Consider the following 23594-nt stretch of genomic DNA (forward strand, 5'->3'; position numbering starts at 1 on the left):
AAGGAAGGAAGGAAGGAAGGAAGGAAGGAAGGAAGGAAGGAAGGAAGGAAGGAAGGAAGGAAGAAACCAACACAAAGCCAAGTCAAAGGCCTACTGGGGACCATGAGGCACTTCCCAAGTCAAAGGCCTGCTGGGGACCATGAGGCACTTCCCAAGTCAAAGGCCTGCTGGGGACCATGAGGCACTTCCCAGCACAGTGACAGGAGAGGGCACCTCCTAGCTGCCCTCCCTGATCTCTCCTTTGAGATGTCAAGCCAGTAAGTATAGCTACCTACCTCACTGTCAGTCACAATCAACTTCAAATGCCATATTCCTAAAACTTCCTGGTATGACAGTTTTTAAAGATATAAATGCAAGAAACTTCTGTGAGCTGCTCATGTGAGTTTGTTGACCCAAATGTCATCTTTACATTTTGAGATGAGAGCTTAGTTCCTGCTGTTTTGTTAGCCGTACTTTGGAGTCGCAGGCATTTCTTTTAGCTATCACATTTATGTGAGCACAGAGATACAAGAAGCTAAACTTAGATTTCAAAGAACAAGATTTCTCTGCACTTACTTTGAACTTATTCAAAAGTAAACCCTATTTAAAGACCCTGGTGCAATTATTTTGAGAGGGCAGCATGATTCCAGGGGCACTCTATGCAGGGAGAAGGAAAGGGAGGGAGAGCTGACACAGTGTGTGTCTCCAAGGTTTCTGCTATGGGGATCTGGCCTGTGCTTCCACCTGCTAAGAATCCCACAGGACACTTCATACTGGAGGTGGGAAAATTCTTTGCCATTTCTCAGGCCCTAATGAGAGAGAATTATTTCTGGGGTGTTTAATTCCTAAACTTCTAAGCTGTAACTCTGCCATGTCAAACACAGAAACATTCACAGTTTCTCACAAGAAGGCAAGTTGCACAAATCAGAGATGTGCTAAGGGGAGGGGCACAGGGTGTCAAAGATGACTTCTACCAGCTTTGCACCTAGGAGGTGGCATGTAGGAACCTGGGGCATTCTGCTCTGGAGAAACCTAGCCGTCTGGGAAAAGCAGGTCTACAGATGCTGACCCTACAGAAGCTTCAGTGTGGCTGCCCCGACATTCTCTGCAGCTTTTGCAATCCAGTCTCAGTGTTATTATTGTGTACAACCAAGATTTTACAGCCTTCCTACAGACAAGCGTGCCATGTACCTTACCTAATTCTCACCCAAAATTTGTAAGCTAACTATTGGGTGGGGTTCCTCAAAGGATATCAAGAACTGTATTTCTATTTCTTCCTTGTTTTGCACTACCTGCAATGTAGGTGCAATGGCCATCTCTTGAGAAACCACACAGCCCCTGATGATGTGAGGTGATTCATTCTAGAAGCCACAGACCAAACCTTGGCTGCTCTTACATAACCAAAACATCAGTTTTAGTTTTATTAACTAGCTGCTATTGTGCATTTTCCTATTGTGTTCAATTAAATTTCATCACATATCATAGAAGCCTGGGACACACCCTGCTCCTGTAATGAAGGTCTCCAACTCCCCAGACCCATCCTTGGCTATTAACAGCTTCCAGTTACCTTTCTTTCCCAGAAGGTCCAAGCAGATTGCACAACAGAGTCACCAAACATTTGAAAGTTGGCAATGTGATAAACAGAAACCAAACAGGAAAGCCTGAGAAACCAGAAACAATTCTGGTAGTGAAAAACAGTCGATATAAGAATGTTTAACATATGGAAGAGAGAAGAGAGGTGGGGGAGGGACTGGGGAGCACAGGGAGGGGAAATTGGTTAAGATATAAAAAACAAATAATTTGTAAAAAAAAGAATGTTTAACGTCATCACAATAAAAAACACATTACAAAAACATTCAAATACAATACTATAATAAATAATAATAGCAAGCAATTACTCATATTTCACTAGCCAGTTCTCCTAACAATTAAAGATACAGAGGCTGGGAGGTGGCTCAGTAGGCAGAGCTCATATGGAAGCCAGGCACGGTAGCACAGTACTTAACTTAAACTAATACCCGACTCCATCGTCTCTTCCCCATCACACTACCAAGATATGCTAGCGTTTCCTGCCAAAGAAAATTATTTCAAAACTCATAACAACGTATATGTTGAAAACTACCAGTTTTGAGATGAGGAGACTAACTTGGTGGCCCCTTGATATTGTGAGCGCTCAAAAGTGAGAAAGATGCTAGATTAACAATCACCAACTCTGGTTGCAAAATTCAAGTTTATCTAAGGGGAAAAAAGTCATGAGACACTTACTTCATGGCAAGTGTGCTTTGCTGTTATTAATTAAGTGATTGCTTCATGCCACGTCTCACTGTCAACATTCTAAATGCCACGCAAAAAGGAACAAGCTTTAACTAAAGAGACAGGAATGAAGTGCCTTCTGCCTCTGATGGTTAACCTTGTAACACTTTCCTCTGCGTTTCCTCCAGACAGAAAGGACAAAAATGAGGAGAACAATCAGCTGGCCCAGGTAAGATCTCAATGCATGCTAAAAGCAACAAGCAATAAAACGTGCCTTTTATAGCTTCTCTTGGGACTTTCCAAGACAGCACATTCCTGCAGAGTCCCAGAGTTTCTCAGAAGAATGAGATCCTTTCCATGTGTCTAACTCTAAGGTTAAGTCGCATAAGTTTGCAAAATAGATCATCATCTCTGATGTCTCCTAGAATTCCAAGAGCATACCAAGATGAAAGGAACAATAAGAATATGGAGACCGTGTCTGCACCTAACAAGCCAAGTGGCTACCCTTAGTTGTTGTATGGGTATGTGGTTTGGCTAATTCTAGTCACTCATAAACCTTTGCTGTCATGTAGCCTGTATCCTTTTTGTCTTTTCTGACAGGTGTATCTCAACCAGTTCTACTCTCTTGAAATAGAAGGGAGTCATTTTGTCCAAAGCAAGAACAGGAGTCTCTTAGAAGGAAAACTTCGAGAAATGCAGGCATTTTTTGGATTGACAGTAACTGGAAAACTGGATTCAGACACTCTTGAGATCATGAAAGTGCCCAGGTGTGGGGTGCCAGATGTGGGGCAATATGGCTACACACTCCCTGGGTGGAGAAAATACAATCTTACATACAGGTAATGTTTCTACCAACTTACATGAACTAACCCAAATAATTAATCTCCAAGAAGCAACCACAATGATGGCTTATCTAACTGACACTTCCAAAGTGCATGCCACTTTGTGGGTTCTGTGTATCTCATCCCCACATTAGACCTATGCTGTGGGCAGTATTACAACCACAGAGAAGCTAAATCGAAAGGCTAGTGCCTGTAGCTAGTGCTGCAGAGGACGTGGGCACCAGCAGATAGGTTCCAATCTCTAGGCTCTCTTCTCCCACGTGAACTCAGGACAGGAAGCACTGCCATCTGCTACAATGCCCTGGTGGTGAGGTTGCAGATAGATGGGAGGGATGTGAGTGTGGGGGAGGAGGAATGTGCTCATTCGTGCAGCCAAGCATGTGTGTGTGTGTGTATGCACATGTGTGTGTGCATGTGCGTGTGTGTGTGTGAGAGTGTGTGTGTGTGTGTGTGTGTGTTTTAGAGCTGTCAAATCTCAGATCTTAGGTGGGTCCCACTATTACGATGTATACTCTGTATACTCAGCTATTTGAGGATAAGGAGCTACAAGAGATTTAATGAAAAGAGTAAAAAAGAAAATTAGCTAAGGGGTTAAGGAAATGACTCATCAGTTAAGAACTTGTACTCTTGCAAATTGAGTTTGATTCCCAGTATTCACACGACAGCTCGCGACCATGTGGCACTCCAGTTCAAAGGGATTGCATGCCCTCTTTTGACTTCTGCAGGTCCCTACACACATGTAATATACATACAAACATTCAGGGGCACACACATAGGTGAAACTAGCCAGGCATAAACCTGAGAGTGGGCCAACAAGCAGTGTCCTTCCATCGTGCTTTGGGTTCCTGCCCAAGCCCCTCAGTAATGAACTGTGGCCTGGAACTGTAAAGCAAGCAGCGCCTGTCCTCCTGTAAGCTGCATTTGGTGAGAGTGTGTTATTGCAGCATGGGAAAGGAAACTCTGATGGGTTCTGTAAAACTGTCTCATTTAAACAGAGCTGGAGAACAGCACAATGCTACCAGGCACTACAGCCTGCAGCTAGTAAGCTACCACATCCCCCAGCTCCTCTACTGTTGCCTATTTTTCAGAATAATGAACTACACTCCTGATATGACACCAGCTGATGTGGATGAGGCTATTCAGAAAGCTCTACAAGTTTGGAGCAAGGTCACTCCACTGATGTTCACCAGGATATCCAGGGGGGTTGCAGATATAATGATAGCATTCAGGACAGGAGGTAAGGCTTGCAGTGGGGGCAGTGACTTCTAGGATCACAGGGAGCTGACCTCTCCCCCCATCAACTGTCTTTCAGTCCATGGCTGGTGTCCTCGTCACTTTGATGGTCCTCTGGGAGTTCTTGGCCATGCCTTTCCTCCTGGTCTGGGTCTAGGTGGTGACACTCACTTTGACGAAGATGAAACATGGATAGCCAGGGATGGGGAAGGTGAGACTAATTTCCACTGTGAGAAAATTGCATTAATCTAAAAAAAAACATCATCTAGAAAGAATCACTGAACAGTTATCTGCCTTTCATATCCAAATTTCCTAGTTTCTTACATAATGTTCTGCATTCTGAGATCACACTAGTAGGGTGACTAGCAACCATTAACAATGGCTGTGCTCAGAGGCAGGTGGATTTCTGAGTTCGAGACCAGCCTGGTCTACAGAGTGAGTTCCAGGACAGTCAGGGCTACACAGAGAAACCCTGTCTCAAAAAAAAAAAAAAAAAAAAAGAGCAAACAATGGCTGTGCTCTGGTAGTCTTCATTCAGAGCTCGCATATGTTAGTAGTCCTGGTCTGAGAACAGTATTTGCCCATGCACTCATTAACATAGAGCTGTGAATTTCCTCAGTGCTTGCTGGTCCACTGTGTACACAAAGCTATGCAAGGCATGTTATATGGACCCCAGAGGTATGCTCAAAAGTTCCAGCCTTGCAACCTCTGCAATCCTGTGTGATGCTTTAACCCCCACCCTCAGCACAAGGCTGCACACTGAATCAATGGCTGTAGTCACCTGTAGCTTAAAGACTGAAAGAAGACTTAAGAGGGCTGGTGGTTTTAAGCCTCGGGTTAAGGAGTCCTTTATGGGTTTATGTCCCATAAAGATCAATTTGAAAGCATAGACTTTCTCTACTAACCATCTCCCATCATCTGTAAATTATTAGACCCTAGTTTTTATACTTGATCTTGTCCTTTAAGGCAACTAATTTGGCCTGAGCATCATTAAACATGTTTTGTTTGGGTTTATATATGGATGGGTATTTTGCTTGCATGTATGCCTGTATACCACATGTATACTTGATGACTTCAGAGGCCAGAAGAGGAAATCAGATCTCCTGGAATAAGAGTTTGTGAACCCTGGGAACTTAACTCATATCCTCTGTAACAACAGCTGGTACCCTTGAATGCTAACCAATCTCTCCAGCTTCGATGTACTGTAACTTCACTACAGTAATGCTGTGTTTATTAAGCAAAGGAGAAGGCTCAGTGACCTTCTATCTCTCACTATCCTTTGTCCCTGTCACTAACTCAACAATTTGGGTTGGAGGTCTGGCCTCCATGATCCCAGGACAGGATAGGTCATGGCCTTCCTGATGGGCGGCACACCAGGCTGCAAGATTACTCCTGATTCCATGAGTCCAAATCCTCTGCTTGGGTCAGGTCCAGTTCCTGCAGACACACCCTGATTGCTCTATCCACTAGAGCACAGGAAGCTCTTTTTCTCCCAAGTGCTCCTGAGACAGATGAAGAGGTCAATGCTGGAGCTTTAGGCAGCAGTGGGACTCTGAGATGAGCTGTGGCCAGTGTCACATGAGTCAGCATTATAGACAGAGGTGAAGGAGGAGCAGCGCATTCAGAAAACTGAGAAGGGGTTGAACTCTTCTATGTGTATCTTCTACTGCGGAATAACCACTATTTCCTCGGTTTCCATTTTGATCCAAAGCCAGCGTATATGTGCTTAATCAATTGTAAGAAATAGCCTAAGCACTTGCCAAACTCAAGACTGGCAAGCTTTCCTCAAGAGGTTTCACTTTCATATACAGAAGCAGAAATGGAAGATTTCTCCATCTGACTATCCTTAGCCAATTAGTGTTAATTGCTCCTCCGTGCATTTTATCAACCCCTCTACTGAAGAGTGTTGTGAGAAGAATTCTTAAAGAGGCCAGAGTTGTAATCCAAGTTTACCAAGCATGTTTTCCAAGGAATAAGATCAATATAGCCTTCAACTAAGCTCTGCACAGATCCGCAGTTCAAAGAGTTGCCTTCTGTCCCTGTCACTCTTTGTCCATTGTATTATACCGCTTTGGAGTAGAAGAGAGCTGTAGAGAACGTACCCCGACTGAGCAGGAGAAATGAATCCACTGGGCTGGAGATGAAGCTCAGTTGAAAGAGCTTTCCCTGGCATGCATTAGGCTCTGAGTACAACTCCCAGGACGGAATAAACTGAGTGTGGTAGTGCACCTCTGTAATTCCACCACCTGGGAGGTCGAGGCTGAAGGGACAAGAGGTAAAGATCATCCTTAGCTATACAGTGGATTTGAGGCCAACCAGAGATGCATGAGACGCTGTCTCAAAAGACAAAAATAAAAGGAAAGGAATTCTAAAGACAAGTATAGGAAGGACTTAGTACAGCACATGAGAGAAAGCACAAGGCCAGGAAAAAAGACCAGAGGGCTGTGCAAAGGTATCTGTGGCTGAAAAAGGTAAGAGCTAGATTGTTTAAGGCTAGGGGAAGAAGATAGGACTTTATTGTCCAGTTGGTAGAGGACCACAGAAGAACTTAAGGATGATCATATACAGTCAAGCATCCCTCAGATGGGTGGCTCCATTCCTTTTTTTTTTTTTCTTTTTGGTTATTTGGTTTTTTGGTTTTTCAAGACAGGATTTCTCTGTATAACCCTGGCTTTCCTGGAACTTACTCTGTAGACCAGGCTAGCCTCATACTCAGAAATCCGCCTGCCTCTGCCTCCCAAGATTAAAGGCTTGTGCCACTACTACATGGCCAGTAGCTCCATTTCTTAAAATACTAATACTAACCATTTCTTTTGTTTGTCTACTTGTTTTGTTTCTAAGACAGGATCTCACCATGTAAACTTGGCTGGCCTGGAACACATGTATAGACCAGGCTAGTCTTGAATTCAAAGAGGTCTGCCTGCCTCTGCCTCCTCAATCCTGGAAATAAAAGTGTGTACTGCCATGCCAGCTAAATAATATTATTCATTTCCGAGTAAGCAGTCTCAAGCAATCTGCCTCCTGGGTTAAATTTCTTCATCAACTAACGCTCATGTTTTCTGCTTTATCAAGGGTTCAACTTGTTTCTCGTAGCTGCTCATGAATTTGGTCACTCTCTGGGGCTCTCCCACTCCAATGATCAAACAGCCTTGATGTTCCCCAATTATGTCTCCCTGGATCCTAGCAAATACCCACTTTCTCAGGATGACATTGATGGGATCCAGTCCATCTATGGTTAGTAGCATTGTGGAGCTGCATGTATGGTAACTAAACAGAATGCTTTGCAGAGAGGAAATTGAGAGAGTTGCTTCCTGAAATATTATTGTGAAGAAAACATGTACTTAGGTAAGACCCTGATGAGGACATAGTTCCTGTGCCTTCTGAATAGTCTTTCTTTTCTTACTGAAGGAAGTCCACCTAAGGTCCCCACCAAGCCAAACGGAAACCATGAACCCCACGCCTGTGACCCCAACTTGACTTTTGATGCTATCACTACCTTCCGCAGGGAAGTCATGTTCTTTAAAGGCAGGTAAACCTATTCCCTTCACACTCTAACTTCTTATAAAGATTTTTCTTTTCAAAGGAACTTGGGGTAAACAGGGGGTCCAGGTCTCTGTGAGAATATGTGCCATTCACATTTTACAATGCATATGCTATTTAAATGTTTAACTAGATGCACACATCTCATACTTGTTTGATAAATTAATTTTAAATATTTAAAGCAAATTTAGCTGGGTAGTAATCGTGTATACCTTTATTCCCCACATCTGCAATGCAGAGACAGGCAGATTTCTGAGTTTGAGGACAGCCTGGTCTATAGAGTGAATTCCAAGACAGTCAGGACTATACAGAAAAACACTGTCTCAAAAACAAAAACAAAAACAAAAAATCAGAACAAAACAAAACAAAATCAAAAACTTAAAGCAGACTTAAATTACCAGAAAGTATGATATAAAGTCTAATTTTAATGACTTCTTGGTCAGATGAACACTAATCCCAACAGTATATTAAAGTCAATTTATAGCAGATTTCAGGATCCTATTGTTAAGCTTTGGGGAATTTCTCACATCAATTCACATCTGGTTGAAACTATCCTTGTAGGGAGTATTTATACCCTGGAAATCTGCATGTACTAAAATTCAGGTCTTCTACTCTGCTAGAAAGCCAGCTGCTGAACATGTACCAGCAAGAGAATCTTCCTCAAGAAACAAAAGTAGAGAACAATCAAAGAAAACACCCAAGGGCAACCTGCAGCCTCCACACATAAGAACACATGCATTCACATGTGTGTCCTACATATTTGAACATGCAGGCACACATGCATGCATACTACGAACCACAAACCTAAGACTGAAACGGACAGCAGGACACCATCGATGAAGTATTTTGTGTTTAATGCAGGCACTTATGGAGGATCTACTCTGATATTGCTGGTGCTGAGTTTGAATTTATTGATTCCTTCTGGCCGTCTCTGCCAGCTGATCTTCAAGCTGCATATGAAAGCCCCAGAGATGAGGTGCTTGTTTTTAAAGGTAAATTTGCTGGTCAGGGTTCCTCTTCCTCCTCTTTTCTAAAAGGGCAATGGGTATTTCTGTAAAATACAATCTTAATCATGATTTTTCTGATAGGGTTTCTCCCCTAATTTAGGTTCCCCTCATAAATGACAATGAGATAGTGTTCTCTCTATGGCTGTGACAATTTCTATCACCCCAAATTCACTAAAAGGAATTTTTGTGTTTAAAAACTATAAAAGCTGAGAGCTGGTCAGCAGTCAAGAGCACTGGCTGCTCTTCCAGGGGACCTGGGTTCAATTCCCAGCACCCACATGAAGGCTGACAATAGTGCTAGGGAATTTGGTGCTCTCTTGAGGCCTCTGTGGGCACCAGTTACATACATGGTATACAGACACACATGCAGACAAAACACCCATTCACAAAAATAAATAGTTTGTTAAAACTATAGAAGTCCACCCTTTTTTTCTAAAACAACTGATCTCACTTATGTTCCCTTTTATAGGATTACTATGCTTAGCAAATAAAAAGAAATAGAATAAGAAAAAAGCACAATAGAAGCGTGAGATTACTGGACTGTGAGCTGAAAGGAACTAAGCATCTCTTTATTTTCAAACTTCCTGAATCATCTCTTCCTCCCTGTAAGACACAGAGAAGAAGACATCTGAAGATATCCCTTTCTCTCTCTAGATGAGAATTTCTGGGTGATCAGGGGGTATTCTGTCTTGCCTGATTACCCCAAATCCATCCACACACTCGGGTTTCCAAGACGTGTGAAGAAAATTGATGCAGCCGTCTTTGATCATGATACAAGGAAAACCTTCTTTTTTGTTGGTATCTGGTGCTGGAGGTAACTCTGTTGTTTGATTAGGGAGGGAGGCATCCATGGCAATATTATCCCAACATAAACAAAAACAAAACAAATCTGCAGTCTCCCAGTCAATTGTGCTGATGGCAATCTTCAGTGTATGACACTTATCAAACTCAGATGGCTGAATGAGTCCAATAATTTCTGTCCAACTTAAATAAAAACATTAAAAAAATACTAAAGATATCGATACCAACCAAATTTTCAATGGAAGAAGCATAGCCAGTTAGAATCTAGGAGAGGTACAGATGATTTAACAGTTCGTCAGGAAGAACTACTCTGACAGATGCTGTGGCCTTTTTCCTTAATTATTTTGTTGATCCCTGTCCAAAAAGCTACATCTTTGCCCACTGGTGATTTTTCTTATTGTTTTTTGGAGATGGTAGGTAGAGACTGGGGAGGTGGCTCAGACAATAAACCATGTACCTTACAATTGTGAGAACCTAAATTAACTCCCAGAACTATGTCAAAGTTTGGTACAGTGGCATCTGAGCATGCAAACACACACACTACAGAAATATAATCTCTACCATGTTTTTATCCTTGGTACTATTAGATGTTTCTCTCTAACAGGTCTGCTCAGTTCCCATAATGCTGCTTGTCTCTAAACTGGGCAGCACAAAGATTAAGCTCATTAAATAGACATCAAGTAGAAAGAAGCCTTTGAAATCTTTGCACACAGGTATGATGAGATGGCGCAAACAATGGACAGAGGATTCCCACAGAGGATAATGAAGCGCTTCCCAGGAATTCGCCTCCGTGTGGATGCTGTCTTCCAACGTAATGGTGAGTGCCAATGCTTCCACTGTTTAGATGCTTGGGAGACTATAAAAAAGGACAGCACAAAGGGCAAATGTTTGATTTTTGTATAGTGTTACCATTCTCAAGTACACACACTGGTTGATAGACATTCTCAAACTGAGACAAGAAGTGCTGAACTGACTCTGAGATACTATTTCAAATCTATGTAAAAGTACCAAAGTTAATTTGAATCACCACTAACTTACTTAAAATAGTTCCTCAAATAGTCTCTAATGTGTGAACGATAACTCACAAGATGAATAATGATCCCCAAACATATATAGAGACATATACATACATATGTATATATTACATACATTCATAATATATACATATATAGTTTAAGATACATAGCCTGGAGCTAATTTATGAAAAAAAAACTATGTGTTTCAAGTATCTGAGGCAGTGAGATTATGATAAGACTCAGGAGATTTTAAAAGATTGTTTAGCAATTGGCTTTTTGGTTGGTTGGTTGGTAGTTGGTTGGTTGGTTGGTTGGTTAGTTGGGGTTTTGCTTAGTTTGAAGTTCTTAGCTGTTCTGAGAGTTAACTGAGAGATCTTCTTGTACTAGGCAAATGTTCTGCCACTGAGCTACATCCTCAGCCCAGAACCTTAGGCAAATTAATACACAAAGCCCATACTAGATTTTCAAACACAGTGGCCTGGGCCATCAAATAACTCATAGTCCAAAAACAATTGTTTTAGGACCAGGGAAATGGTTCACTGGGTAAAGTTGCCAGCAGTACATGCTGATGACCCAAATTCAATCACTGGTTCTCATGTAAAGCAAGATGGAGAAAAACCAAATCCACAAAGTTGTCTCTAACCACCACACACACACCATGGCATGGCATGCATTTGTACACACACACACACACATAGATACACACACACACACATACACACACACTAATGATAATTTTTTAAAACATTTGAGTGCCGCATTGATTATCTCCATATATCTAAACAGAACCCCCAAACCTGAAATAGATAAATGTGTTGCACATCTATAGAAATGAGGGTGGTGAGTCCAAGGACAGACCCAGAGGGCCCTTCTCCCATCACTGAGATGCCTTGTTGAAATCTAGCTTGAGAGCCAGGGCTGGTCTACCACACTCAGAGACCCTTTGACACTTGTGCTTGGCTTTTTCCTAAATGATTCCCATAGAGTGGGACAAAAGCAAACTATGTCTTTGCAATTCTATTTTATCTTTTCTTTTCTTTACAATGGTATTGATTCTATATTCATAAAATTAAGATGCAGGGGAGAAGTTTGCACTATGCAAGGTAACTAACAACACCTCTCTGCTTCTAGGTTTCTTCTATTTCTTCCGTGGGTCGAGGCAATTTGAGTATGACATGAAGGCGAAAAATATCACCCAGGTGATGAAAACCAACACTTGGTTCCTGTGTAACGAACCATTAGACTCATCATTCAATGTCAGCGTCAAAGGAAAAGCACATTCAATTGGTACAGTGATATTACATCATACAAGTGTAAGCTTGCTCACTTTCAGTATTGTTCATGTGCTGACAAAAACATACAATTAACAATAAATGCCACAAATAAGTCAAAACAAATCTTTTTTTTTTTACATAGACACACATATATGTTTTATTAGATTAGCTTCCATGGTATGATGTGGCTGCTCTACACCAGAGAGGCTAAGAGTCCAATAGTTGCTTAGTCCATGAGGTAGTTTCAATCTGGCACTAAAGATCCAGAGGATCTCTGGAGAGCTGCTTGTCTTCATTCTATGTTGGGAGCCAGCCAGACAAACCCGGTTCTAATATCAGTGAGGGGATGCAACAGTGGCGGCAACAGAGTAGATGAACTTGTCAGCAGAGTGAAGGCAAGCAAGCAAAAAGAAGTTTCCTTCTGTATTGTTTTTTTTTTTTAATCGCATTTAGTATATGTCCTACCACTTCAAATACTGAGATCAAGAAAGTTCCTCATGGGAAACCCCAGCTGCTGTTTTTTAGTTGGTTTCAGATCCAGGCAAGTTGACAACCACCATGCAGTTAACTAAAGTCATTATGCTGTATCAAAACAAATCTTTTTTTTTTTTTTAACACTTGGAAAACTTTATTGCTAGAGCTGAAGTGATTTGTGCTGCTCTTTGAGAAACATCTTGTTGAAGAGTTGGCTGCCAGATCCAGTTAGTTCCCTGATGACAAAGGCAGTGTGCGTATAAATTATTCATGCTCTTTTTCATCCAGAGCTGGCCTCACTACTTTCTTCTCTTCCCTGAAGCTGCTTTTGAGGGTCCTTTCTTACTCAATGTCTCCCAGGCATTGCTCAAGACTTTAATCTGTGACTTGGTTGGGAACTCACTCACTCCTAGCTTGTTGTGCCTAGCAGAAGCAGCCTGGGGAAAAGTCTTTAGAATCCTTGCCTCCCAGGCAGATCCCAGGTATTTCACATGAATTAAAGTGGCCCGACCTTCTGGAAAGCTGAAGAGAAGTGCACTGCTCTCTCCACTCTGCACAGGAGGAAAGGAAGGCCGAGAGAGGCTGTCTAGTTCTGTATGTTCCATCTGCTCAGCCCCTGCAACCGGCTTGCAAGGCAAGGATTTGAGTTCCAACCCTCCAAACCCATGTCTATAAACAATGAGGCTTGATGGCACTCACTTGTAATCCCAGCGCTGAGGAAAAAGAGACTCATAGATCCCTGGCGCTTAGTAGCCATCCTGCCTAGCCTATTTTCTGAGACACTATGGTTTCTTTCTTTCTCTCCTCCTTTCTCTCTTTCTTTCTTTCTTTCTTTCTTTCTTTTTTTTTAAACTTTTATTGCATTATGATGAGAAAAGTTACATGATTTCAATTTATCTGAATTTGTTAACATTTAAAAACATATTTTAATTAAATAGAATTGAATCACATTCTTGTTTCCCTTTTGTACCACTGCTTCTCCTATAGACCCCCTCTTCAATACCTACAATATCTTTTTTGTCATATTCCTTAAAATTTATAAAATATTATAACAATAAAAATAAGTATTATAAAAGTTGCAAAACAAATCTTTTAACCTGAACTCTGCCTCAGGAAGACTCAAGAGTGGGAGAGATGACCCAGTGGTTAAGAGTACTGGCTGCTCTTTCGGAGGACCCAGGTTTGATTCTCAGCACCCTCATAGCAGTCCACAATTCTCTATAACTCCAGGCCCAGGGAAATCTGATGCTCTCTCTGGCCTCTGATGGCACTGTGCAAACATGGTACACAGACATATACATGCAAGCAAACAGCTATATACTTAAAATAAAATGAAAAACTAAAATAATTGAGCCATATTCTTTAGCATCAAGTTCTTAATCCTACTATATATCAACTGGGTAACCAGTTAAAGTAGCTGATGTTCCTAACAGTGGGGTTTTAAATATGACAAAAATCTCTCACTTATTTTGAATCTAATTAATGCTTTGCAAACTTGGAAAAGTAAAACATGTCTTAAAACTAAACACTTAAAGGAAGAAGAGGTTTGGGGGGACCCTCCAAAATGCATCAGAGATCTGGGAGCTGAGAGACTCTCAGGACTCAAAGGGGGGGTACCTTAGATGAAATGCCTGACAGTAGGGAGAGGGAACTTATAGAGCCCACCTCCAACAGGAAGACAGGGCATCAAGTAAGGGATGGGGTTGCCATCCCACAGTCACAAGTCTGATCCATAATTGTTCCTGCATGAAAGAATTACAGGTATGGAAATGGAGAGGAGCCTGAGGAAAAGGTCCAGCAACAGGCCCAAAGTGGGATCCAGCTTAAGGGGAGGTCCCAAGGCCTCACATTATTACTAAGACTATGGAGCACTCACAAAAAAGGGACCTATTGTGACTGCCCTCCAAAAGACCCAACAAACAGCTGATGGACAGAAGCCGCTGGACCCTGTTGTTGAATTAAGGAAGGCTGAAAGAAGCTGAGGAGAAGGGCAATCCTGTAGGACCAGCAGTCTCAATTAATCTGGATCCCCGAGATCTCTCAAACATTGGACCACCAAACAGGCAGCATACACCAGCTGATATGAAAACCCTAACACACATACAGTAGAGGACTGCTGGGTCTGTGTTCATTCAGAGATGATGCACCTAACCCTCAAGATATTGGAGGCCCCAGGGAGTTTAGAGATCAGGTAGGGTGGGGGTGGAGGACACCCACGTGGATGGGTGGGGAGGAGGTATGGGATGTGGAACAGCCGGAGGGTGGAGGAGAGCAGAATAAAATATGGAGTGTAAAAAACAAATTTTAAAAAATGTTAAACTAAAAAAAGATAAAAAAAATAAATAAATAAACACTAAAGACAATTCTTAATCCAATCATTAGCATTCCATTTTGTTTGGTCCTCTGGAGCCCAGTTGAGAAGCTCAGTAAACTGCATCCTTCATCCCTATAAGCACTCTGGACTCACACATCAAATAAACCATTTCACCTCCCAGAAGTAGGCTGAGAGCCTGGGTAAGCTAAGAAGTATGTTACACTTAAGGTAACATACTTAACAATTAAGGGACTAGATAGAGTAGGAAAGAAATGCTCCCCCTAGATGTCCACAAATTGCCCAACGTATTTAACGACCCTTACATAATATGAAATTGAGTTTAGTGCACATTAATCTCATATATAAAAAATATAGATCTGATATTGTGCTCAAGACAGGTGAGCATCCTCTGAGCCAACAGATAAAAAGTTCATTTCCTCTTGGAAAGCATTCACTGAGTGAGTAAACTCATGCAATTGGCCTTTATTCTTCTATCCTCAAGGTATCATACTTACTGAAGCTGAGTAAATTTTCTCACATAAAAGTTGGAAGATTATCAGTTAAAGTTGTTTCTGTTAGACTGATGTTCTGAGAATGTATCAAATGAGGGAAAGAAGTATAGAGAGCCTGGCACTTTCTTTGTCCCCTGTGAGCAGGTAGGAAAGGAACCAGCTTTTGAGGCAGGCATGATGAAGGCTATGCTGGCAGTGGCTGTTTTCTCAACAGATCTGAACAAGTCAAACAAAACAAAAAGTAGTTCATAAAGACATGATTGAATTTTCTCTAGCTTGAAAACAAAGAGAGAAACTTATCATAAAACTTCCACTGTTTAACGTGAGTAGATTCTTCAGATAGTGAGGTGGATAGAAGAGGCTGGGGAAATTCTAAAAACTATCTTCAGCATGCTGGTCAAAACATCTTAAACTTTAGTTCTCTGTCTACTTACTATACAGTAATCTATCCAAAGTCTTAGAGAAATAAGAATCCAATTGTTACTGGTTCAAATGACTTCTAGTCTAACCTATTAAAGATGAAAAAAAAAAGAAGAGAAGAGAAGAGAAGAGAAGAGAAGAGAAGAGAAGAGAAGAGAAGAGAAGAGAAGAGAAGAGAAGAGAAGAGCACCACAAGCAAGACACAACGAGCCTGCGTTTGAGGACAGTTTCCAGAGCAAAGAAATGTTCTATTTGACTCCAATTTGTGGTTCTCTCAGGGTTTATCGCTTCCTTACCCAGAAAACCAGACTTGATTTAAACCTTCAGATCTGCTCAATTTTGGGTCACTTTTTTCTGACTTACAATTTTAAATTTAATCAATAAGTAGGAAATGCATTTATTCTCAAGATTGTCTTGCACTTTTCATTTCTGGCAAAAACAAGACCACATATCAACACCTACAATCACAATCATCCTAAACCCAAATGCACAATTATCAACACCAAGACAATATATGTCTCCACCAGGGTACAGTAACCTGCTACAGATGGCCCTGAGAACTACAATACAGTCAAAGCACAAAACAATAGCTAATATATGTCCAAGGACCTTAAAAATATATGTGATAAAGTCTGTGAAAGCACAAACAAATAGTGGAATGAAAAACAGAAACAATTAATGACAGAAAGTAGAAATAGATCACTTAAGAAAAACTAAAACTAGCCGGGCTGTGGTGGCACACACCTTTAATCCCAGCGAGGCAGAGGCAGGTGGATTTCTAAGTTCGAGGCCAGCCTAGTCTACAGAGTGAGTTCCAGGACAGTAGGCTACACAGAGAAACCCTGTCTCGGAAAAAAAAAAAACAAAAAAAACAAAAAACTAAAATTGATATAAAACTGGAAAGGAAAGATTTGAAAAACAAACAAAATCCTCAGAGGTAAGCCTCAGCAACAGAGTATAAGACAAGAAAGAGAGACTCTTGGGTAATAAAGACAATGTAGAAAAATGGATACTTCAGTTAAATATCAGAGAAAAATTCTATCAAGAGGAGATTTTAATTCTTAACATTTATGCACCAAGCATAAGGCCACCCAAGTTCACCAAGGAAACCACTATATCTTAAATCACAAACTGACCCTCACACACTGACCATGGAAGACTGGGATCTCACTAATAAACAAGTCATCCAGACAAAAACTAAACAGAAAAAAATGCTGGTGTAACTAATGTTATGAACCAGATGTAACTAAAAGATATTTGCAGGATGTATCACCCAAACACAAAAGAATATACTTTCCTCTCAGCAGCTCATGAAACTTTCTCCAAAACAGACCACATATTTGAACACAAAGCAAGTTTCTACCAATAGAAGAAAATTGAAATAACTCCCTGTATTGTATTAGACTACCACAGATTAAAGTTGGATATCAACAACAACAGAAATCTTACAAACTCAAGGAAACTGAACAACTCTCTACTGAATGAAAAATAAATCAAGATAGAAATTAAGACATTTAAAACTTTTTAGAATTGAACAAAATTGAAAATACAACATGCTTAAGCCCATGGGACATAATGAAAGCAGTTCTACGAGGAAAGTTCATACACAAAGTAACTACACACACACACACACACACACACACACACACACACACACACACACACACGGACGGACGGACGGACGGACGGACGGACGGACGGACGGAAAAAGTTCATACTAGTAAGTTGATAGCACTTAAAGATCCAGAACAGAAAGAAAGAAAGGAAGGAAGGAAGGAAGGAAGGAAGGAAGGAAGGAAGGAAGGAAGGAAGGAAGGAAAGAAGGAAGGAAGGAAGGAAGGAAAGAAGGAAGGGAGAGAGAAAGAAACATGGATAGATGGATGTATAGAAAGAGAATTCATCCCCCAAAGGAGTAGATGGCAAGATAATTAAACTTGGAGCTAAAATCAATAAAATAGAAACAGACAAACAAAATACAATAAAAAGAATCAATGAAACAAAGAATTGGTCCTTTGAGAAAATCAGTAAGATTGACAACTAAATCAAATTAACTAAAAGTGGAGCTAGAACATCCAAATTAACAAATTAGAAATAAAAAGGGAGACATAACAACAGACACCAAGGAAATCCATAGATCATAAGGACATGTTTTGAAAATCAGTACATAACCAAATTGGAAAACTAAAATAAATGGATAAATTTCTTGATCTATTCCCCCTACCAAATTTAAACCAAGTTAAGATAAGCAATTTAAACAGATAAATAATCCTTAGTATAATATAAGCAGTAATTGAATATCTACAAACCAAAAAAAGTTCAGGAACAGATAGATTCAGCCCAGAATTCTACCAGACAAGAGAAGAATGTAAAGAATTTAAAGAGAAGAATTTAAAGCTGATACTTCTCAAATAATTCTTCAAAATAGAAACAGAAAGAACATTGCCTAGTTCTTTTTATGAGGCCACAATTACCCTGATCCCTAAACCAAAATAAACTCAATGACATATTTTTGGAGGATTTTTTTGTCATATTGCTTTTTTAGGCTTGCTTTTTTTTTTTTTTTTAAACCATAGAGGTCTTTTGCTTATATACTGTGGTTTCCAATTTTCTACTTTTATAGGATTTTTGTTAGTTCAAAGATGTGTGTTTCTGCCTCTGCATGTGTTTCTTGTGCTTTTTTTCAAGCTTATTTTATTAGCATGTTTGTTTGTTTGTTTAGTTCTATTCATTTGTTTGTTTTTATTTTATCTTATTTTATTTTATTATGTTTTAGATACCTAGATAATTTAATGTGTGTGTGTGTGTGTGTGTGTGTGTGTGTGTGAGAGAGAGAGAGAGAGAGAGAGAGAGAGAGAGAGAGCTTGGGGTGTGGGTGCAGAATTGGGGGGGTCTGGAGGAGTTTGAGTAAGGGAAATCATGTTAGAATATATTGTATGAAAAACTATATTCTCAGATAATGAATTTAAATTATAAATAAAAAAATAGATGTGGGACTGTAGACGCTGGCTAAGTTATGAGGAGCGCCTGTTGTTCTGTCAGCTCTCATTGGCCCGGGAGCCACCTTCCTTGAATTCCCCAGCTCTGGGCCTCCACACCTGGACTTGGGGTTTGGGGGATCAAATTCTTTACTAACTGCAAGCACTTTACTAACTGCTCTCCCCCAGCCACGTAGTTATTGTTTTAGAAGCAAGATATGATGCTTAGAGGACCTATTTCTCTCACTTAAAGCCAATGATGTTAGAATCCAACTCTGTGTCGTCTATTTTCATCTACAGTCTTCTGGAACATGAAGGCTCTCCCAGCCTGTACTGCACTCACCACCTTCTAAGGAATAACACGAGCCCTCCACTTGCCAAGCTACTTTCTAAACAACAAAAAAAAGTGACTTTCCTGTTCACCCTTGGACTTGCTCCATTGCAATGAGTTTCCTGGCTCTTCTGCAATGTGTTTCACGGTGTTCTGATTTCATTATTGTTGTGGTTTCTTTTCTCAATGTGTGCAAAGAAAGAGAAGCACACTGCATTTCCCATTAAGCAATTCTGTAACACTACAAAGGACAAGCGGCGATAACCCAGATGATGCTGACCCCAACACCAAGGGCCACTCATGAAGACATTCCTGCAGAAGCAATCAACAAAGAGGTTCTGGAGAGCCCATGAGCTGCGGAACTCAGGTCTCTGGCCATGGCAAGCCATTGTTCCCTGACAGTCAGCACAACTATGTTTGCCCAGACTCACAGAGCCTCATAAGACTAAACCCATAATTAGCTTTCCTTTGCAGAAGTAGATGGGGAGGGTCGCTTTACCCTACCTGAGATTGCAGTTGTCCGGTCCCTCCTCTGCCAGGGTGTTTAGCAGCTGCATATAGCCCAGCCCTACTGCACATGGCTTCTGGAGGTCGTGGAGTATACAAAAGATGGAAAGCTAAGTGGACAGGAGCAGGCCCCACTAACACCGTACAAGAACTCTTCTTCAGCCATGCTCTGGTAGAACTTCTCAATGATGGGTTTGGGGTCATCCATATGCCTATAAGTAATTGCTCACCCAGGCCCCTCTAAGTCTTACTAACTGCTGGACACGAATGGAGTTGTTTCTTTACTCCACCAGTTCTCAGCCTGTGAGCCACAGCTGATTTGGGCCCAGCATATCAGATACTTAAGTTATGGTTCATAACAATGGCAAAATTACAGTTATAAAGTAACAACAAACTCATTTTATGGTTAGTAGTCACCACAACATGAGGAACTATATTAAAGGGTCCCAGCATTAGGAAGGTCGAGAAGCACTGCATGAGTCTAACTTTGACTCTATCTGGGGTGGACAAACATTTCTTCACATCTCAGAAAAAGTAATACAACGCTATGGAAGCTTCACCTTCCACTCATGGTAAAAGTGACTACTAAAAGCAGTGTGCTGTGGGATTTGAGTAGACCTGGACTATAGGGATATTCAAGTAGATTGTATTCCACTAATTTTTCTTTTGCATGCCTGTGATCTTGTACAGTTTTTAACCTTTCAAAGAAAGGAAGACAACAGAGGTGCTCTCCATCCACCCAGTGACGGAGGAGAAAACCAAGCTGTATGAGACACTGCCTTTATTCTTAATTAATGTGGGAGGACCCAGTCCAATGTGAGTGGCACCATCCTTCGGCAGGCCACGTATAAGAAAGCTTACTGAGCTTGTGTCTGAGTGAGCCAGAGAGGAAGCCAGCCGGCAGTGTTCCTCCATCGTGTTGCTTCAATCTCCTGCTTTTCCCTGAATTCCCTCGATGGCGGACCATGACCTGGAAGGGTACGCCAAATAAGCCCTCCCAGAAAGACAGAGACCACGACACTGACCAAGACCAAGGAGGCCTCAGGAGTGCATGTCATGAGATGAGCACGTGTTGGAGCAAAACAAGGAGATAAATCACCGCCTGGCTTGTGTCTCCTGTGCTCTCTGTGTTAGTTCCGATACACACAAGCCTACAGTATCAATGCTGATTGGGAATTTTAAAATAACAAATAACTACCTAATGTAGTCCAAAAAAGAGGACACTCAGTACATGTAAATTTTAACGCCTAATAATAACTGATTCGCAGGGCACTCTAAGGATTATGAACCATTGAAAGCTTGGCGTTGACACCAAGCCAGCAGCGCCCGGCCATGCAGGCCTCAGACATTTCCTGTGGAAGCTGAAGTCCAGTGCTGCCATCTAGTGATCATGAGCAGAACCAAGACTCCCGGGCCCTGACCCGCAGCTATGCCCCTCAAGCAGAGCCTAACCTGTGTGTCAACTCCTGTAAGCTGAGGCAAACACAGCTAGAGCTGTTGACCCTAGGCTGTGCAGAGGTTGACCTGGGGTCAATCCACAGTTCAATTGCTCGCGGCTTTCGCCTAACAAAGGTGCACCTTTCTCTCAGCATTTAACTGTTTTAGAGCTGAGATTATGAATCACTGATGCAACGAGAATCAACAGAAAGAAATGATCAGTTGTACAATTAAGTCAAAATCCTGGGAGGGCCTGACAGGTGTCTAGCAAGTTTCCAAGCACTGTGTGCCCCCTGACTCTTTTTCAATAGCCCTCGCCTCTGCTCAATTCTGAAATGGCTGTTAGTGTATAGTGGGGTGTGTGTGTGTGTGTGTGTGTGTGTGTGTGTGTGTGTCCAAATTACCTAAAGGGCTTGTTTTAAACAAGCACAGCTGTCCCCGTGGCTAGATTTTTCTAGATTTAGTCAATCTTGAGTGAATTCCAGAATTTGTATCTCTAATATGTTCCCAAGTAGAATTATTTGAATCCTAAATTTCCCCTAAAGTTTTCATGCAGTAAAGGCTTGCTCCAAAGCCAGATGCATCTGTAAGCCCAATACAAAGCTTCTCTCTCCATATATACATACATGTGCATGTGTGTGTGTGTAGAGAGAGAGAGAGAATTTATATATTATATATATATATATATATATCCTTTATCTCCATATTTATCTCTCTACATATATATATGGACAGACATATATACTTGTGTATATATATATATGTGTGTGTGTGTGTATACAGGTATATACAAATATATATACACATATATACCTACCTCTTAAAGGATATATATATATAATATATAAATTATAGCAGAAGCAACTTACATCATTGGGAACATGGCCCTTGAAGAGGATATTAGCTTTTCTATCCTCTTCTCCCCACCCCTTCCCTCACATTTTCTTCCGCAGCTGCCATGATATAAGCAGATTTACAACTGCAGACTCTCTCCTCACTGCACATCTAAAAGTCATGGACTCCTGCAGCCGTGGACCCCGCCTCTCAAAGCCAGAATAGACCTTCCCTCTCTTAGTTGAGTTCTTCCCCCATTGCTGCTGCTGCTGTTTGGAAACAGAGTCTCTCCATGTAACCTTGGCTAACCCTAAACTTAAACTTTTCCTATCTCAGTCTTTCAAGTGCTGAGCTTGTAAGCTAGTGCCCCCATGTATTGATCGATAAGTTGACTTTCTAAAGTATCCATTACAGTATAGAGCCCTAAGCTATGCGTGTTGTTGGCTTGAAGGCCAGACTTTGCAGATACTATGGTTGGTGCCATTCTAGCCCATCCATTCTGTCCCCTTTGTTCATCTAGCTCCATCATGGCTACTATGGCAAAGCTCTGAGAAGACCGAGAGCAAGGAAATAGGTGGGAGGCCCCAGCCCTTTGACTGTTCGTGGCTCTGACTGGGTGGGAGGCCCCAGCCCTTTGACTGTTCGTGGCTCTGACTGTTGGGGGGGGGACAGCCCTTTGACTGTTCGTGGCTCTGACTGGGTGGGAGGCCCCAGTCCTTCGACTGTTCTTGGCTCTCACTCCATAAATTTTACTTCAGGATCTAGATGAAGGCAGCTAGCTTCCACCCAGGTAGCCTCTCACACACAGTTCCCTGTTTATGTGCCATATATTTATGAAGTTGAAGCCTGCTCCACATTCACTTGGATCCTTCACAAACAGCACCCAAACCCTAAACAGGCAATTGTTAGGGGTCCAATCATGACTTGTGCTGAAACTGTGGATTCCAGGAATGATTGAGCACAGAGCAGTGTGAAACATCTTGCCCAAAAAGGTCCATTGCCTACTAAACCCCGAGAGTTGGGATCTGGCTAAGGTTTGTAGATCCTCATTACATTTGATTTCAAAGGAGTGCTTATGATGACAGTCCAAGGGCAGTGTTGTGCCCAGATTGGAAAAAATCCCAAAGAGACCACCAGGAACTACAATGCCAAAGCAAGCACAAGAGTCCTTATTCAAGCTTGAGCTTGGGTCACAAACTCCCTGTGCAACAGGTTAGGAAAGTGATGCTTGGGTTTAGGGACTTAAGGTCTATATAGGGAACATTTGCAAGCTGGGGCTTTCAAGCCTTGGCGTTACATGATTGGGTAAATGGGTAAAGGAATGTTAACCTTCAAACCGATAACATTTGTTCAGACCACAAGGAGAGACCACAGATCTGAAAAGGGGCATCTTGACCTGGGAAAGAATTATGTTTTCTTAGTCCACTCTGTTGTTATCGGCTAGCAGCAGCTGCTCTGTCTATTTTGCTACTGTCAGAGACATTTCATTATTTTTCTCAGACCTCAATGGTAGGGGCCATATCAAAGAACAGTAGCTTTCTCCAAGGACAGCAGCTTAAAATAGAGTTTAGAGCACAAGATAGAATCTGCCCTGCTTTTTGCCTCATCATTGGCCATACTCCTCTGAGGGCAAGTTACTGTAGAATGAAGTCTTAAGGACAAAATGGAGTTTGCTCTGCTACCTCAGTCCCTTCAGCAGGAAGCATCTTCCCACATGATGTCTAGTGTTGGCTGACTGGAAGGCGACCAGCATGCCCCTGTTTGTGAGACAGTTCCTGGTTTATGCTTCTTACAGGAGAAAGGCTGCCATTGATCAATTTCTCTGTTCCAGATTTGGGGTCTAGT

At 41.5% G+C, this 23594-nt stretch overlaps 1 protein-coding gene across 2 annotated transcripts; it reads left to right on the plus strand.

Annotated features, from left to right (window-relative positions):
* The first annotated feature begins 2255 nt into the window (after nucleotides 1–2255).
* On the plus strand, nucleotides 2256–12059 carry Mmp27 (matrix metallopeptidase 27). Of its 2 annotated transcripts, XM_031343033.1 has the most exons (10): nucleotides 2256–2461; nucleotides 2833–3071; nucleotides 4163–4311; nucleotides 4387–4518; nucleotides 7380–7541; nucleotides 7716–7836; nucleotides 8709–8839; nucleotides 9509–9668; nucleotides 10369–10472; nucleotides 11803–12059. In XM_031343033.1, exons 1-10 carry the CDS (start codon nucleotides 2318–2320, stop codon nucleotides 12036–12038), a joined length of 1578 nt encoding a protein of 525 aa, XP_031198893.1. In that variant the 5' UTR covers nucleotides 2256–2317; the 3' UTR covers nucleotides 12039–12059. The 2 variants fall into 2 exon arrangements, with proteins under 2 accessions (XP_031198893.1, XP_031198894.1); XM_031343034.1 differs by lacking the exon at nucleotides 4387–4518 and having other exon boundaries at nucleotides 2310–2461.
* The last annotated feature ends 11535 nt before the right edge of the window (nucleotides 12060–23594 follow it).

This window comes from Mastomys coucha, unplaced genomic scaffold (assembly GCF_008632895.1).
Source record: "Mastomys coucha isolate ucsf_1 unplaced genomic scaffold, UCSF_Mcou_1 pScaffold23, whole genome shotgun sequence".
Classification (NCBI taxonomy): Eukaryota; Metazoa; Chordata; class Mammalia; order Rodentia; family Muridae; genus Mastomys; species Mastomys coucha.

Coding starts and splice junctions, on each gene's coding strand:
- Mmp27 (XM_031343033.1), top strand. CDS start 2,318: ATGCCACGCAAAAAGGAACAAGCTTTAACTAAAGAGACAGGAATGAAG. Junction 2,462..2,832: donor AGAACAATCAGCTGGCCCAG/GTAAGATCTCAA, acceptor CTTTTCTGACAG/GTGTATCTCAACCAGTTCTA. Junction 8,840..9,508: donor TGAGGTGCTTGTTTTTAAAG/GTAAATTTGCTG, acceptor TTCTCTCTCTAG/ATGAGAATTTCTGGGTGATC.